The sequence below is a fragment of the Lonchura striata genome, chromosome Z (assembly GCF_046129695.1).
Source record: "Lonchura striata isolate bLonStr1 chromosome Z, bLonStr1.mat, whole genome shotgun sequence".
NCBI classification, from domain to species: Eukaryota; Metazoa; Chordata; class Aves; order Passeriformes; family Estrildidae; genus Lonchura; species Lonchura striata.
Window position 1 is genome coordinate 71,399,933 of NC_134642.1, and position 15,805 is coordinate 71,415,737.

General features: G+C 45.9%; 1 protein-coding gene across 1 annotated transcript; it reads left to right on the plus strand.

The window, feature by feature from the left end:
• Nucleotides 1-9: 9 nt before the first annotated feature.
• Nucleotides 10-14,140, plus strand: KLF9 (KLF transcription factor 9). The gene is made up of 2 exons (XM_021548805.2): nucleotides 10-598; nucleotides 10,542-14,140. The coding sequence occupies exons 1-2, from the start codon at nucleotides 130-132 to the stop codon at nucleotides 10,772-10,774; spliced, it is 702 nt and encodes a 233-aa protein (XP_021404480.2). The 5' UTR covers nucleotides 10-129; the 3' UTR covers nucleotides 10,775-14,140.
• Nucleotides 14,141-15,805: the final 1,665 nt, after the last annotated feature.

Sequence of the window (15,805 nt, forward strand, 5' to 3'; positions counted from 1 at the left end):
GCCCCCCACGCCCCCTTCCTCCTCCGCCCCGCTCTTTCCCGCGCCGCGGGCGGGCCATGGCTGGCGGCGGTGCGGTCGGCCCGGCGGACGAGCAGTGAGCCCCCCTTGTCGTCGGGGCGCGGCCGCACCATGTCGGCCGTCGCGTACGTGGACTTCGTAGCGGCGCAGTGCCTGGTCTCCATCTCCAACCGCTCCGCCGTGCCCGAGGCGGCGCGGCTGAAGGTGCAGGGCGAGGGGGAGGCGGCCCGGGAGCTGCGCGACCCCCGCGACGCCTGGAAGGACTACTGCGCCCTGCTGGCCATCGCCAAGAGCCTGCTGGAGCTGAACAAGTACCGGCCGCTGCCCGCCCCCTCCGTCTGCAGTGACAGCGTGGAGAGCCCCGACGAGGACGCGGGCTCCGACAGCGACGCGGCCACCGAGCAGGGTTCCAGCCCTCCCCGCAGCCCCCCGCCGGGGCCGCCCCCCCGCCTGCGCGCCGCCGGGGCCGCCCCTAAGGGGAAGCTGGCGGCCGAGAAGCGGCACAAGTGCCCCTACAGCGGCTGCGGCAAGGTCTACGGCAAGTCTTCCCACCTCAAGGCGCACTACAGGGTGCACACAGGTCAGCGGTGGCGGAGGGAAGGGGGCGGGAGCGAGCGCTTGTCCTCGGATGAACCCGGCCGGCGGCGCGCCCAGCATCCCCGCGCGCCCCCCCTCCCTGCCGCGCCGCTCTGGCTTCGGGGCTGGCTCACAGCTCTCCCTCCTTCACGCCCCCATTTCTTTCCCCCGGCTCTCATCGGCGGCCCCTGTCCGGCGGGAGCTGCCGGCCGCCCCAGGCGGGGCTGCGGCAGCGCCTCCCGCCGCGCCCTGCCCGCCGCCCACCTGCGCCGGCCGGGAACCGGCCCGGCCCGGCGGGCAGCGAGGGCCGGGGTAGATGCCGGGGAGCGGAGGGAACTTGGCGTGTCCGGCGCGGCTGGGAGGGAGGATGGCGGCAGGAGTCACCGAGCTCGCTCGGGGCGCCGGCGAGGGAAGCACAAGGGCGGCGAGATTCGGGTTTCCTGCCGCTGTAGGCGGACCCGGCTGCACCGGGCTAGAACTCGGCGAGGGCAGCGCAGCCCGCGTCCGTGCCGCTCTCGCGGCCCCTGCCGTCGAACCCACGGCCTGGGACGCAGAGTTGGCGGAGAGCTCTGCTTGGCTGCGGGGACGGGATGCGCGGGGCCACGGCGCCGGAGCGGGGGCTGGCGGCTCGGCTCGGCTCGGCTCGGGAGGGGGCGGCGGCGGCGTCTCCCTGAAGCGGGGCGAGGTGCGCCGCTGGGCCGTGCGGACACACCCCCTCCGAAGGGCTGCGTGGGGAGCTCGGCCGGCGCGTCATCCACAGCCGTGTCCGGGGCTCGGGCGCTCAGGTGAGCACCGCTGGCTGCTCCCCGAGCCGCCCCGGCGCTGCGCCTCCGGCCGAAGGGATTGAGGCGCCGTGCAGGGAGGACCGACCCCGCTCTTCCCGGCGGCAGCGCCTCTCACTATCGGTTACCGCGATCCAGCTTTGACGTGTTCTACAAGGGCTTCATTCATCAAGCTGTGTGCTCCCGTTCCCGGCCCTCGCCCGGGCGCCTCGGAGGGTGTGGCAACATGGAAACCTGGAGATAAAACGTATCTGCAGCAGCCTAGCCCCAAGGGGACAGCCGCTGCAGACTTCTCTGTTCAGTTTGTTGGTTTTAGTTCTGGATTGTTTCTGTTTGTTTATTTGTTTGGTTTTAGACCTTCGGTGCAAGTGTTGAATAAAAACGTTTATGGCTCTGAATTGCTCTTGGGATCATAGTGGAGTACAAAAGGCTGCTTTAAAAATGTTCTGAATTAAAGGATTGTGTTCAGAAACAGAAAGAAGTGAATAAAAGGAGACAAACACTGCCAAGACATTTCATGTGCTTTACATCAGTTCTGTCAATGATGGTACCTTTTGGGGTTTGTGTGTTGATGGTGATGGTTAATGTTGTAATACAAAATGAGTTGATCATCCAAGGAATGTACCATCAGGCATTTATGTAGAATTTAATATGGCTTGGGTAGGATAGGGCCACAGCTGAGCTGCAGCTCAGCTTCCATTGCTCCAGGTTGCTGATGTGCCTAGATGTGCGTGCATTGCAGAGGAAGAGGCTCAGGTGATTGTTGCCAGCCAGTGCCCTGCTGGCAAATCTGCTGGGTGCTTACCTAGAGAGACTGGAGAGAACAGGGTAGGATTACTGGATATGGCTCAGTGATGAGCTCTGCAGTTAGACTTTGTCTCTGAGCTGGGAAAGAGGATGGTCAGTGGTGACCATACTAGTGCCAAGGGTTGTTGTTACCAGCTCAGAGACTGCAGCTCAGATACTCTTTAGGAGGCAGAGTGTAACAGGTGCTCTTCAAAATGTTGTCTCATAAATGACAAAGAAAACGTTAGTATCATTTCCATTTACTACCCCACGCTCAAATATCCACCCTGATAAGAGAACCAGAATAGATGTTGGTTGAGATAGCATTCTGTGTGGTGACATGTAAATTAATGTACTGTACAACCCACACAGCCTGCTGTAAGCAGTAGTGTTATAATAAGTACTGGTGAAGTGGTATGAGCTACTCCCAAGTGGGTGGCCTTAGCTCCAAGTATGAGGCATTTGACTCAGAAACATTGATGTACTGTCATGGTAGTTCTGTGTGATTAAAATTACTGCAGACATCCAGGAGTAATGAACTTTCAGAACTTCCTAATGTGCAGTTAATTGTAGCTAACTGAAATGCTAAATGATACTGATAATGTTAATTATTTTTATAGATTACAACAATTCCTTAGCAACAGTGGGATTCAATGGGACCTCTGGAGTTATTCATAACTGTATATTGCAGAGCATTAATGGACCTTCCTTAGTACCATTTTATTTCCTTTCTTTCAAATAATGTCTCTCTCATCTATCTGCCATTTTTCACCAGGCCACCAACTAGGTTTCTTGCTGCAGTGTAGCCTTTAGTGGAAATAATTTTTTATATTTAATCCCAGTATTTCTATCTCGGAGAATGGCTTAAAGGATCTGTTCACACCCATGCACTTGTGCATACTCACAGTTCTCTTTATTCATAAATCCTAACCAAGCAATTTGGGAAACTCTGGATACTTCTCTTTCTGTGTAGTGACTGGGAATCTGAAAACTCACCAGTTCACCATTTCATGCAAAGCAAGAAATAAAATACCAAATCAAGGTAGAAGGGTAGAAGGCAAAAACTTGATGGTTAGAGGTCTGTATCTTACTAACCATTCTTTAAACTTATTGTTTCAAAGGTTCTGTATTTCAAATAATAAAAATGTCAGTATAACTGTTTGCTTGAAGTTTGGGCCTTTGATGATTAATGCTAGTTCAATTTCCAGAAGGCCCAAATTAGCTGTCCATCAGAAAATGTCTTTTCAGTTAATCCTTACAGAAAAAGATCAGCAGATGCCACTGCACTTCCTGCTTGTGCAAACAGTCCCCTTGCTTGTGCTGCTAGGCCTAGGTGAGACTCAAGCCCTGGAAGTGGTACAGAGGTTGGGAAAAGGTGAAGGACCCATCTGAACAAGAAAAAGACAAGCAACAGCAGGTAAGCAGAGAGTTGCCTTCAAAATGAAGAATAAACAAATTCTCTGAATAGGTAGGATTTGAGGGTGTAGGGTTGCAGGTGTAGGTGTGTAGTGTTATTATTAGCCTCAAAAGCTTATAATAATGTTGTGAATATAATCCAGTTAAAGGGCGTATGATCACTGAGACCAGATCTTCTCTGTCCCTCCTTCCTGACCAGAAAGGTACCATAAAAGGAGCTCGTGAGATGCTTCCTCCTACTGGACTTATAGGTGTTTACTTGCCTGGGGAGGCTGGTGATTGGTGGGAATTTCACATAGACATCAGAGGCCGTTAATTAAGAGTTTAGATGCTCAAAACCCAGATGTGGGAAAAGTTCTCCCTCTTCAGATAGGCTTTTTAACCAACTGTATCATCATGTAAACTGGATCCAAACAATGCCAAGAGTTTTGTTCCACCAGGTAGCTGATGCATTTGGCTCTCACCAGTGCTTGGAAGCAGGGGTATGAACCCATAGGTTGACAGTCTGTACAGGAAAGTGGAGGAGCATTTCCAGTAGAGAATAAGAACAGGCACTGCAGCTGCCTATTGCTGCTATCCAGATATGATGGTGTTGGACCAGCCCTTGTATTGCTTTATTATTTGTGTTTTAGGTTATATCACTCAAAAGACTGAACAGATGCTAGTATGTTGACAGTTCTCTGCTCTCTGAGATCTTTCTCAGTAATTTTGTTTGAGCATAACCTGAAATTTAGTGTTTTAAGACCCGCCCTATCCAGTTCATGCCACGTCACTTACCCAGATCCTTGCAAATAGGACCCAAGAGCAAAAAGTGGAGCCAACAACACATTTTTTGTTAAATTCAGATTACCATGTGAAATACCATGGTTAATGAAAATGTGCAAATTGCAGGAGTTCTAATGAGCATATTTCCAGGTCTTGGAGAAACATGATGATCCTGACTGGGAGCCTTGCCAACTGAGTAAGGTAGGCATAACTCCTCAAGATTCAGTTCAAAGTTGTACAATTCCCAGTTGTCTTGTTTTCTGATAAAAAATTAAGATTTTAAGCAAGTGTATGTGTCACTTGCGGGAAAGTGCTCCAGAAAAGTTTATCAGTTGAGTCAGCATGACAAAGTTCATATGTAGGACAGAAGCAGTGAGCAGGCATTATCCATAAGAGCACAACTCCTTCTTCCAGATGGATGTATTGAAATTGCAGCTTTATCGAGTTCTGCACAGTGTGCTGTGACACTGAAGACGATGTGGTGGGTGTCGCTGCTCTTGTTAGCCTGTGTTTCTTGCAGCGCCAGCTGTTAGGATTGTTGTAGGAACTCCTTTATTCCTCTTTGTTGGCTGCTGTGTTGTTGTGCACCAGGCTGCTGCTCCTGTGTTTCTGGCCTTGAACAGCTTCCAAGCCTGCAGCTGGAAGAGCAGGGAAGGGCCAATTTAAGATTTAAAAAACAGGGTCTGAGGAACTGATGGGAAAGAATACTTCAGACACTGTTTACTTGTGGTAGTACGGTTCATCATCTGTATTCAGGTTATGATGAATGGACACAGCCTGAGAGCACTCTATAAATACCTTAAACTTGAGAGAAAAGTCGGTTGAAACACTGGCTAATAAGCTCAGAGTAAAATATCAAAAGCTACATTATCTTTCTGAATTTTTGTGAAATTGCATTCCTCCTTTCCCTGTCAAAGCTGTTTTATGTTAGTAAGGAAATTTGATTATTCATACAGGACAGGAGCTTAAACCCAATGTCCTTTGTTCCCAGGTAAGTGCACTAAGCACCAGGCTAGGAGTTGGTCTCTTTCCATTGTTGTTATTATTCAAGTATTACTGCAAAATGGAGGAAATTCATATGAAGATAAGCCAGGAAAGGAGAAGAGCTAGGAACTTGTCTCACATAACCATGAACATACTACTGAGGGCTCTTGTCTTAGCTACAGAAGCATGTATTTAACTCTCTGGTGAGATTTGGAAAGATCTTTCCTCTCCCAGGTAGTTTACCTGACTGATCTCTCTCTCTGTGTACATTTATGTGTATGGAGGCACAGCCTCCCAAAGAAAGCCTTCTGTAACACAATCAGGGAGGTTTGTGCTCTGGCAGAGAAGCTGAAAGGACGTCCTTTGCACCTGATACTGTATCACAGTGGGATAACAGCAAGACAATTTTCCTGGAGTTTAGACTCAGCAGTAGCAGGTTGTAGCAGGTGGTTTTGCATCTGGACTTTCGAAAGAGACTCAAAACACCTGTATGTCCAAGCAGCTGCTGAGTGGTAGTTTTAAGAGTGTCAGAACACCCTAAATACTTGCTGAAAGCCGCATTTTAATACTTGAACCAACCTGTTGTGTTTAATCTTAAGTCCTGGCAGAATAAACCCCTGCCAGGAACCGATCCATCTGTCACCTATCCCATCTTTTTGGTCTGTTGTCTGGTTGAATTACTATGGTTCAGGTGTTCCAGAAAGCGTTGGTTTAGGCATGTGGTCCCGAACATCCACCACTGCTGATCTCTCTGTTTGTACCTGGTTGCCATGTGTTTTAATGATCTGATGTTGGAATATCTCAGAAGAGGAAAAGCCTGCTTGAAAGGCCTCCAGTCTGTCTGCCCTGAAGATCTATCTTCACCAAAATATCTGGTATGTGGACACTCAGTCAAAGTCCAGTGTCCCACAGGGAATTGCTTGTTCAGAGTGTGTGGGACAAATAACTGGGGGGAAAAGTGAGAGATACCCGAGACAGATAGCAGATATTCTGTGTACTAAAGCCACTGTGAACTGCAGCTCCTAACCTCAGTCATCCACACATAAAGCAGCATTTTGTGCTGAGGAGGCAGATGACTAATCAGGATACCACTACTACCTGTACTTATGTTAATGACCCTACTAATGCCTACTCTGTATTCTTTTCTCAGAAACCCTTTCTGTGTAAGACTGCAGTGTGGAAAAATCTGAAATATTCCAGGCTAGGGAAAAAAAATATTTTTTTAATCTATTCAAGCTAAAATAAAGTGGACCTCCCTCAGGTCACATACAGTAGCTTGGATATAGAGTTTATACTTGCTCAGAAAGAACAAATGAAACATTTGTTGTAGAGGGTTGGGAAAAGGAACAAGTAAAAAATGGCAGGTGTAGCAAGAGTGCTTAAGATTCAAAGGATCTGCAAAGACCTTTACATCCATATGGTATTTAAATAAACCAGGGTTTGCAGGAGTTCTTCAGACTGTAGAGAAGACTAGTGAAGAACCACTATTAACTTATACTGAGAATAAACTGTTTCTCACTCTATTCCTGGTGCCACACAGCACAAAGAATGGGAGTCTGCAGATGCACCTGTTCCTATTACCTAGAAATCAATTTTTCATTCAATTTTTCCTTCTGTAAGCTGCTCTGGATATATGTACATATACATATTCATCTTATTTTTTAAAGAAAATTATTTGCCTCTTTCATCTGTTATGTTAGGATCCAATCACACATAGTTTCAAATTATCATGATGTACCATTGACCTTTCCTTCATCTCTTGATAGAAAATCCCATTGGAGGCATAACTTAAAAAGTCAGTAACAAATAGCCAGCCACTAAGGGAAACAGTGTATAACAGCGCTGTGTGTTGTTTCATTCTGCTGTTTCAAGCTTTAGCATTACTACCCCAAAACTAAGGGAGAAAAATCATAAGGAAAATACCTGCCTTACCTGAGCTGACACAGAAATCTGTATCTCCAGATGGAGGCAGCACTAGCTTGTACTGCAGCTCTCTAGGCCACTGCCTGCCCAGCAAGCATATGAGCTGCAAGACTTGTTTTCTCAGAGGGCTCTTCCACAGGCATCGCTGCTGCTACAAAAAGAAAGCATGTCAAATATAGCAGATGCAGCCACTATCTTTGTAGAGTGGACAGTTATCACATGCCATCAGCCATCTCCACCTTGCTTTAAGTGCTTCCTGGAGACACACTCCACGACTGTCTTGCACATTGATACTCTCACTCAGGTACCATCTCAAAGTTTATAGCTTTGTGACCAAGGGGAGCAGTGAATTCTCAGGCTTGGAGATGACTCCTGAGAGCCTGGAAAAGCCTCCCTGCCCCTTGTCTCTGCTCTGAGAAACATGGAGTTTAATGCATCTAGGTGTCAGGGATTGTACCTGCTTTCCTATAGCATTTCCAAAGTGGTTGTGACAGCTTCTGCAGGTTTGTATTTGTATTGCTGAGGTGGTGAAGTCATTCTTTACTACTGTACTTGGGCGGTCTGCAGTGGATGGGGGGCTTGTGCTGGTGGCATCCAGGTACCTCCAAGGGAGCGTGGCCATCCATCTCTGGCTGCGATCCCTGCTTTGTCCCCATCCTCATGCACAGCAGCTTTCCTGTTTGTAGCAAGGTGTCTCTGCACCATGCCCGGCTCCCGCAGCCTTTGTGTCCTCCCCCAGTCGGGCCCAGGGTTGATTCTCTGCAGAGTACAGTACAAAAGGTACAGCAGGTGAGGTAATCCTCATGTGGTCCTGAGCAAGCCCTGCCTTTCCCTAAAGCTTTGTGGTTACGCTCCATAACCTTAGAGTGTTGTCCCCTGGTGGCCTGTCCAATGGATGTGTGGGGTAGCAGTGGTGGAGGTCATGCTTCTCCTGTCGTGTTAGAGGGAATTCCAGAAGCAGGGCCTCATTTTATATTCCCAGGTGAAACTCCAGGAGGGCATGAGAGAATTCAGTTTCCTAAGGGATGCTTGAGGCCGGATATTAAACACTACTTTTAGACACTCAGGTTAGATACTACCATGCCTAAAATACAGGTGCTGCTCCCCAGAGGCTGCTGTTTGTTATCCAGCCTAGGCACCTAATCTCCCTGTTTACAGTGGCACTTCTGCACTTCTGCAGACTGAAGTGCTGTCCTAACGTAGATGGTTGGAAATGTAGTTTTGAGGGATGAGGCAGGATGCCTCAGTTGCTCCCACTGCTCTGGGGTGTAAGTGCCTGACACAGAGGCATATACTAGACGGCTCCACATATGCAAGATGTATACCACTCCTCCCATGCTCCCAGGGGGGCAAGAGAGCTGTTCTGCACCTCCCACTGCCACCTGCTTCCAGGAGCTGTGACAGAAACCATGAGATAGATTGCAAAAGAGCAGCACAAGTGAAACGCTTGCCTCAGATGCTAAGGGCTGGCACTGGGCGAGGGTGGTGTTGTGGGGTCTCTGTACAGCTCCTGCTGCTGCTCCACAGTGTAGCTGCAGCCATGGTGTTCATGCACACATGACCCTACATAGTTTTAATTTATTTCTTTTATACAGGCGGTGGTTGTTCAGGAGGTCTTCCAATCGTATCTAAAAGCATACATCAGGGAGCCAAGAAATGCATTTCTAACAAACAAAATAGCCTGGTTCACGATGGCTGGCAGCTGTGCCTCTACCAGGCTTGGGCAGGCAGCTGGCTTGACTTCCTCTGCTCCATCCTTCCCCCATGACTAAGAGCCAGCATGGCCATGAGGTGAAGGAGGTGGCACAGGGGCAGCAGCCACAGTGCTGTTCTGTGACTTACAGTCCTACTCATCCAGCTCAGCTCCATGGCATGCTGGTTGGTCTGAAATAGGGCAGCAGCCTGTTAAGGTGCACAAATAATTAGGAGCCCAAATAGTGAAGCATTATTCAGGGAAGCTTACTAGGGCTTTCAGGGCCCTTGGTGTAGCTACACCTTATCTGGTCTGTCCTTATACTCTTTGGCCTTTTGCATGCCATCAGTGAGTCCTGCCCTGCAGCTCTATCATACTTTGTACTGACTGTTGTCCTCCTGGATTCAGGGCTGTTCATTCAAGTCTGTAGTTCTTTGTCTCTGCCGGTGTATCTGGGGAGAACTCCAGGACCAGCTTTGTAAATCACTCCTTTTTTGTTATCTTTGAATGTAAAGTGAGCTCACCTGTTGTGCCAAACCTCACAGTACTAAGAAATACTGGAGTTCCTGAGTTTCTTTGGAACTCTTCCAAGCTGGAAAACCCCTGGAACAGCTTTTGTATTTTGTGGTTGACTATAAGTAGCTGTCACAGAGCTGCCATTTATATTGCCTTCAGGAGGCTCCGAAGAAAGAAAATTAAGGGATCAAACCTGCACCAGTGCATAGTGGAAAGCTTTTGTGTGAACTTAAACACCTTCAGTTTCCATCTGTGCTGTGTATAGGGTCAGCCTTGCTGCTTTGGCGGCACTGTGTTTGTGCCTGAAGGCAAAGCCTGTGCAACTGACAGGAACTGTAGGGATGTGGAGTGCCAGGAAGATAATGCACCCTTGTTTTGTAAAAGCAAAGTTGCAGTGTCATTTAGGTTAAGGTGTTTGGGTTTGTTTTTCATCATTATAGCAAACATTTATTCTGATAGAGTGTGAATAATGAGGTGTTTTTCCTGTCCTCAAACCAGCTGTCTAAGATTGATGCTTGCTGGAACACCTTGGATTTCCAGAGGAAGGGCTGAAAGGGGTGCATGGGACTTCACTCTGCAGGTGCAGCAGTTTTGCCCCACATGTTTGCAGCCCTGAGGCTTTACTGTTCTCCCCACTGCCTCCCCACTCAGTTCTTCCTGGGCTGGAAAGACTTGTCCTAGCTAAAGGATGTTTTTTTTTGCATAATGTTCTAACTGCTGAAAATAGTTCAGTAGAATGGAAGTGTCAGAAGAATAATTCTGGCACACCTTTCCCAAGCTACTGTAGTGAGAACATTATGAAAACCATACAAACAAGGGCAGAGCTCATCTCTTGTTTTGACAGTCTTCAGGTCATGTAAGGTTCTACACTAGAATGGGAGTTTCATGTGTTTGGAGCGGTTTTTGGCTTCTACTGGGGGTGAGAGTAAAACCTGATGAAGTGAGTTATCAGCAGCTCCACAGGCGTTGGCACCATGGCAGGAAATAAAAACAGCTTTTTTCCCTCAGCAGTGTGTTCTCTGGCTCCTCAACAAAGCTGCCCCTGCCCCCCTAAATCTCTCGTAATCCTTTCTTCCCCACAGGTGAGCGACCATTCCCCTGCACGTGGCCCGACTGCCTTAAGAAGTTCTCCCGCTCGGACGAGCTGACGCGGCACTACCGAACCCACACTGGTGAGAAGCAGTTCCGCTGCCCCCTCTGCGAGAAGCGCTTCATGCGGAGCGACCACCTGACCAAGCATGCCCGCCGCCACACCGAATTCCACCCCAGCATGATCAAGAGATCCAAAAAGTCCAGCTCCAGCAGCTCCTTGTGAAGGCAGGGCTGGCCCTGGGGGAGGAGAAGAGGCAGGCTGTGGCGAGGGTGCAGGCAGTGGTGCCAGAGCACAAGAGCATCGACTGCAGTGCCGGTCACCCTTGCTGTCCAAAAGCACATGTAGCCGGCATTAAAATAAAAGGGTACTCAGTATCTGCCTCCCTCTTCCTGCCATCTTCCTGGCTCTGCCCTGAAAACAACAGTCTGGAACAAGTGGACTGTGGGGTGAGAAGAGGGAAGGGGCAGCCAGGGAGGAGGCAACCACCTCTTCCAGTGTAACGCGTTGATACTGGTGTACATACATATGACTGGGCGGTCTGGCCTGTGCCACTACAGTAGCATGACCCCAGAGTCTTTGTGATTGCTGTGTCATGAACATGTTTTGTTGAACAGTGTAATGCTGCTTGTATTTAGAGTCTGTCGAGTAAAAACACTTTCCGAGTCACATAAATAACTCAGATAAAAACTCCATAGCACATTGTAGAAGTAGGTTTACTTCTGTGTATCTTCTGCGATCCTGCACTTAAAGAGACTATTAAGAGAAACATTATGTGTGTCACCAATAGTATCTGATTGATATACTGAGATAAGCTGAATTTATACTCAATAAGGCCCATTAAAGTAAACAGGTATTTTAAATTTTTCTTTGTATTAACTATACTTTTGAATATCAGCTGGACTTTTCCAGAAAAAACATGTATGACTGAAGAAGATACTTAAAGGAAAAAAATTCCCATAAAGAGCTCAGTAATTTTATGACTCTGTGTGTATTTAGCTCTGTTACTCACTTACCTGGAAAAATACAGCTCAGACTAGATAATATGGTGGGCATGTGGGAGCTGAAGCATATGTCTCTCATATGATCCCATACTTGTCAGTAATATAGTACTGTACTACAGAAATACCACTAACAGTGCTTTATTCTGCTGTGGTTTGTTTGAATGGGTGCACAAAGCAGCTACCATCTTTACAAACTGCTGCTTTTTTAAAGGCTTTTTCACTTCCTACACTTGCCTTAAAGATTTATTCTCTTCATACCATGGTCTAACTCCCTTGGAGTCCTATGGGAATTGTGTGTATTTATGGAGAGAGTAGACCTTTTCTTAAGAGCACTCTGATAATGGAAACACCTAAAATTACTGTAAGAAGCACTTTGGAAGGGCTCCTGAATCTCTTGTTTGCTCTTGCTCTGGAGTATGGGGGAATACCACAAGCTAATTTGAAATACAGAAGGTATCTTGCAATACTCCTTTATGACATAAGCTTCTCTTAGTACTTAGTACCTGTGTCATGCATGGCATGTCAAATGTTGATAAAAGTAATGTTAACTTTTATTTTAAAGCTATTTTTTGATCTTTAAAAGGAGCAGAAAGACCACTGAATGAAAATTTTTAGATGTGATCATTAGTGAAGATTTCAATTTTTTTATGTTAAAAGCTTGAAATTTAAGAGGTTATCAGTGATATTTTTTCCCCCTCCCCAGCTGCATAATGGGGGAGAATTCTGTTTACACATTATTTTTTTTCCAGAAATGTTCTTCTGTTTGGTTTTTACCCCTTCCTTCAGAAGAGGAAGGGGAGGTGCAGCCCTATTGCAGACTTAGGGCTAAATTAATTTTGCAAGTATTTACACTGAAACCCAAAGTGTCTCCACTGCAGATGAATTTAGGTCATCTTGTAAAATTCTGTACATAAAAGATCTTGTTAGCACACTTACAATTACAGTATCTTATTGTTTTATCTGATAAAAAGCTTGCTTCCTAGAAACAAAAAAATGAACTCGGGAGAGTAGAGTGTTTTTCTCTACAATTGTATATGGCTTTCAGCATTAGAAATCAGTTTGCATACTGTGTTTTTACCTGTGTAGTTCATAATAGATTTTGTCTATGTGAAGAGAACTTCTTTTAAAGCATTGGGGATATTGAACAGTCTATGGAATAAAAAGGGATGTGTTTTCTTCAGTGAAGACATCAGGAAACCAAGCACACTTTCTACCTCCGTTTCAGCTTTTTGAAACATTTATTTTAGAAACCAAACTTTAATTTCTCGTATTCAGATTGAGTCATAGGGACATAGGTTCTTTGTAATAAAACCTGGTAGTGTTGGTGTTTTTATTAATCAAGAAATACAGAAAGTATTCTGCTTACCAGTAACTGTTAATGCTGCCTTGTGGAGTAGGGCCAGGGCCATAAGCAGCCTGATAAGATTCAAAGGTGCATCTTTGTTCATCTTTGTTCTTCTCTCTGAAAATCAAGCTAGATTTCAAGTCTCCATCCTGCAGTCTGGATTGTTGCCATTTTGTGGGACAGATGCAGCGCTTGGAAAATGAAAGCCCGATTCTGTGAAATACAAGAGATGCTCACATCTAATCAACCACAACTAGAAGCCACAGCTGATAAGCAGCTCCTAAACAGTATGTAAACATTTTGGTCACTTAACTACCAGGATTAACTGATATATAGAAGTAAATGGCCAGCTTTATAGTATCCATGTTGTGTATTTGGGGTAGAATGCACACTTAAAGAAATGTTCCTGCAAAGTCTGAAATAGGCAGGAGGTACTTTAGTCCATGGAACAATGGGGCATGCAAAGCATGTGTCACCACTGCCAGTGACAAGATCCTGTTTCTGAAAAAAACCCTTCCTAAATGGTAGTGTATGCTGTATTTCAGCACTGGACAGAGAGGATTAATGTGATTCATTAATCTCTAAGAGAACGCATTGGGAATTACCAGGTTTGGGGATATCATTGTACTGTTTTGTTAATTTTTTTTTTTCTTTCAGTAAAAGCAAACAATAGCTTTAACACCTAAAACAAACTGCAGGTTAGATCCCTGCATCTTGAAATTAAGTTTTGAATAGTGTTGCAAGTGTTGGAAAAGGAAAATCAGGTTCTCTAATACTGTTATGTACTTGTTATATTATTTTGGAAGTACTTAATAGCGTTGAAGTTAGGACAGCTCCTCTCCTTGATTTAGAAAGTCCATTAGTGTAGAGAAATTATGGATTTAAAGGTATAACTATATAACATACTTATTCTTGAACTTTTTTCATGACCGACATTACAGATCTGTTTTCAGCTTGCAGATGGACTTAGGCCAGCATACACCAGGACTGGACACATATGCTTCAAAATGCTGTTCTACAAACCAGTGATCTGTAACACTGTAAAATACCAACTCCCAATAGTTTAATCAGTTTTATTTTTGTACAGTATTCGTATTCTTTATAAGTTATTTTGCTGTCCTGTTTTGTAAATCACATGAAATTGTAAAAAAAGGAAAAGAAAAAAAAAGTAGGCATAGGTGGTTTTGTACATATGTATATATATATTGTCCAAATAAAGAAAAATGGAATAAAAAACCCAAAGATGGTCTTGAATGACTGGAGTCACGCAGTGGTCATGTACACCAGCCTGAATGGCCACCAAAAAAAAAAAATACTGCACATTATGAAATCCATAGTTGGAGCAGTGTGTGAACCAGCTTCAAAGGTCTTAGTGTTGCTAGTCATCATTTAGATTGGGTTGTCTTTCTCTACTTTTCTAGGGTGTTTTCTCAGGCATTCCTTCTAATGTAGCAGGGAGACAGAGACAAAACTTGTACGCAGGAAAAAGTGTCCCATCACTTATATGCTCCAGTTCCCAAGAAGTCTATCTCCCACTACTCCATGGCTTTTGAGCTCAGAGTGGTGCTCTCCCTCACCTTGTGCAGCTGCTTAGTGAGCAAGTGATGCTTCAGCCACACTGTGGGCTGTGCAGCCACACTACTGCCTTGAGCTTTCCATGGCTTTGGAGGGTTCACTGCTGTATGGAGATATAAAGCATCTGCTTGGCCTCTGAAAGGGAAAGGCAAGGTACCCTGTGCCAAAAAGCTCCCTGACATGCACGGTCATGGGCATGGGCATCACAGTTACTGAAAGCAACCACTTACAGGAACTTAACCAGGTACATAGGCACAGGGTTCAGATATGACTACCAGATGAGCCCTGGACCCAAGGGAACATGTAACCTAGCAATGCAGGCAGGGACGAATGGGTGGAATATTGCCATCTGCAGCTGGAACAAAACTTCTAAGTAGCTTCCAGATTTTACTCAATGCTGAGTTGGAGTTTTCCCTTCTTGTGTTGGATGGCTAAAGGACAGATAAAAAAACCTCAGCATAATGTTTTCTTTTTTAAGCTTGTCATTGATTTTATGACTAAGGGACAGAGGGCTGTGGCACTGGCCTCACTCCCTTGGGATTTCATAGTAAAAGACCTTCCACAAATTTAACATTCTTCACCTTAAACCTTTTAATATTTGGTTTATTGCTGTAATTTGAATAGCTACCAAAATCTGCCTAGTGTAGAGGAGGCCTTAGAAGGATGTTTCCAACCACTGAGATGTAGTACATTGTACAGAGGGGTCTCACTAGGAGTGATATAAATTTTGACTAGGAATGGGTGTGTCATGAAAAGTCTTGGGTGCACCAGATAGGCATTGGCAGTTGGCATGGGGAAGTGTGACCCTGAACACAGACCTACTGATGCTGAGCACACTGTTCCTACAAGGTTGGAAGGGTATCCTGTATTTTAATTTTTCCTCTCTGTCAAGGACAAAAGAAAGGAAATATGCCCCAAAATGTCTTAACAGTCTAGTTAAATGCCTGCAGAGTGGTTCAGAGAGCTGCATACAAGGAAGGCTGGCTTTCTGTATCTGCCTGCTGGGTGACCTGCATAATTTTGATCTCCATAGGAGTCTACAATAACATTGTTCAGCACTCACTCTCCCAGGGCTAAAGAGTCTGTGAGGTTTTATTTATGCATCAGAGCTCTGTAACTTTCTCAATGACTTTTTACTTTGGAAACAAAACTTTCAGGTTGAGCTCTTCACACTGCTCAACCACACTGGAAAAATTTCTTCAGCAGTAACTTTAATGCAAATGCCCAATTGTCAGAACACTGTATTTATTCAAATACTGTTTATGGGACTCCCTTAGAGAGGAAACTTTCCCCTTTTTGAAATGGGAAGAATTTTTCAGCTACCATGCTTTC

What these genes read in the sequence shown, in the direction of transcription:
- KLF9 (XM_021548805.2), top strand. Translation starts at nt 130, where the DNA reads ATGTCGGCCGTCGCGTACGTGGACTTCGTAGCGGCGCAGTGCCTGGTC. An exon ending in GCACTACAGGGTGCACACAG is followed by an intron (nt 599 to 10,541) that starts GTCAGCGGTGGC and finishes TCTTCCCCACAG; the next exon opens with GTGAGCGACCATTCCCCTGC.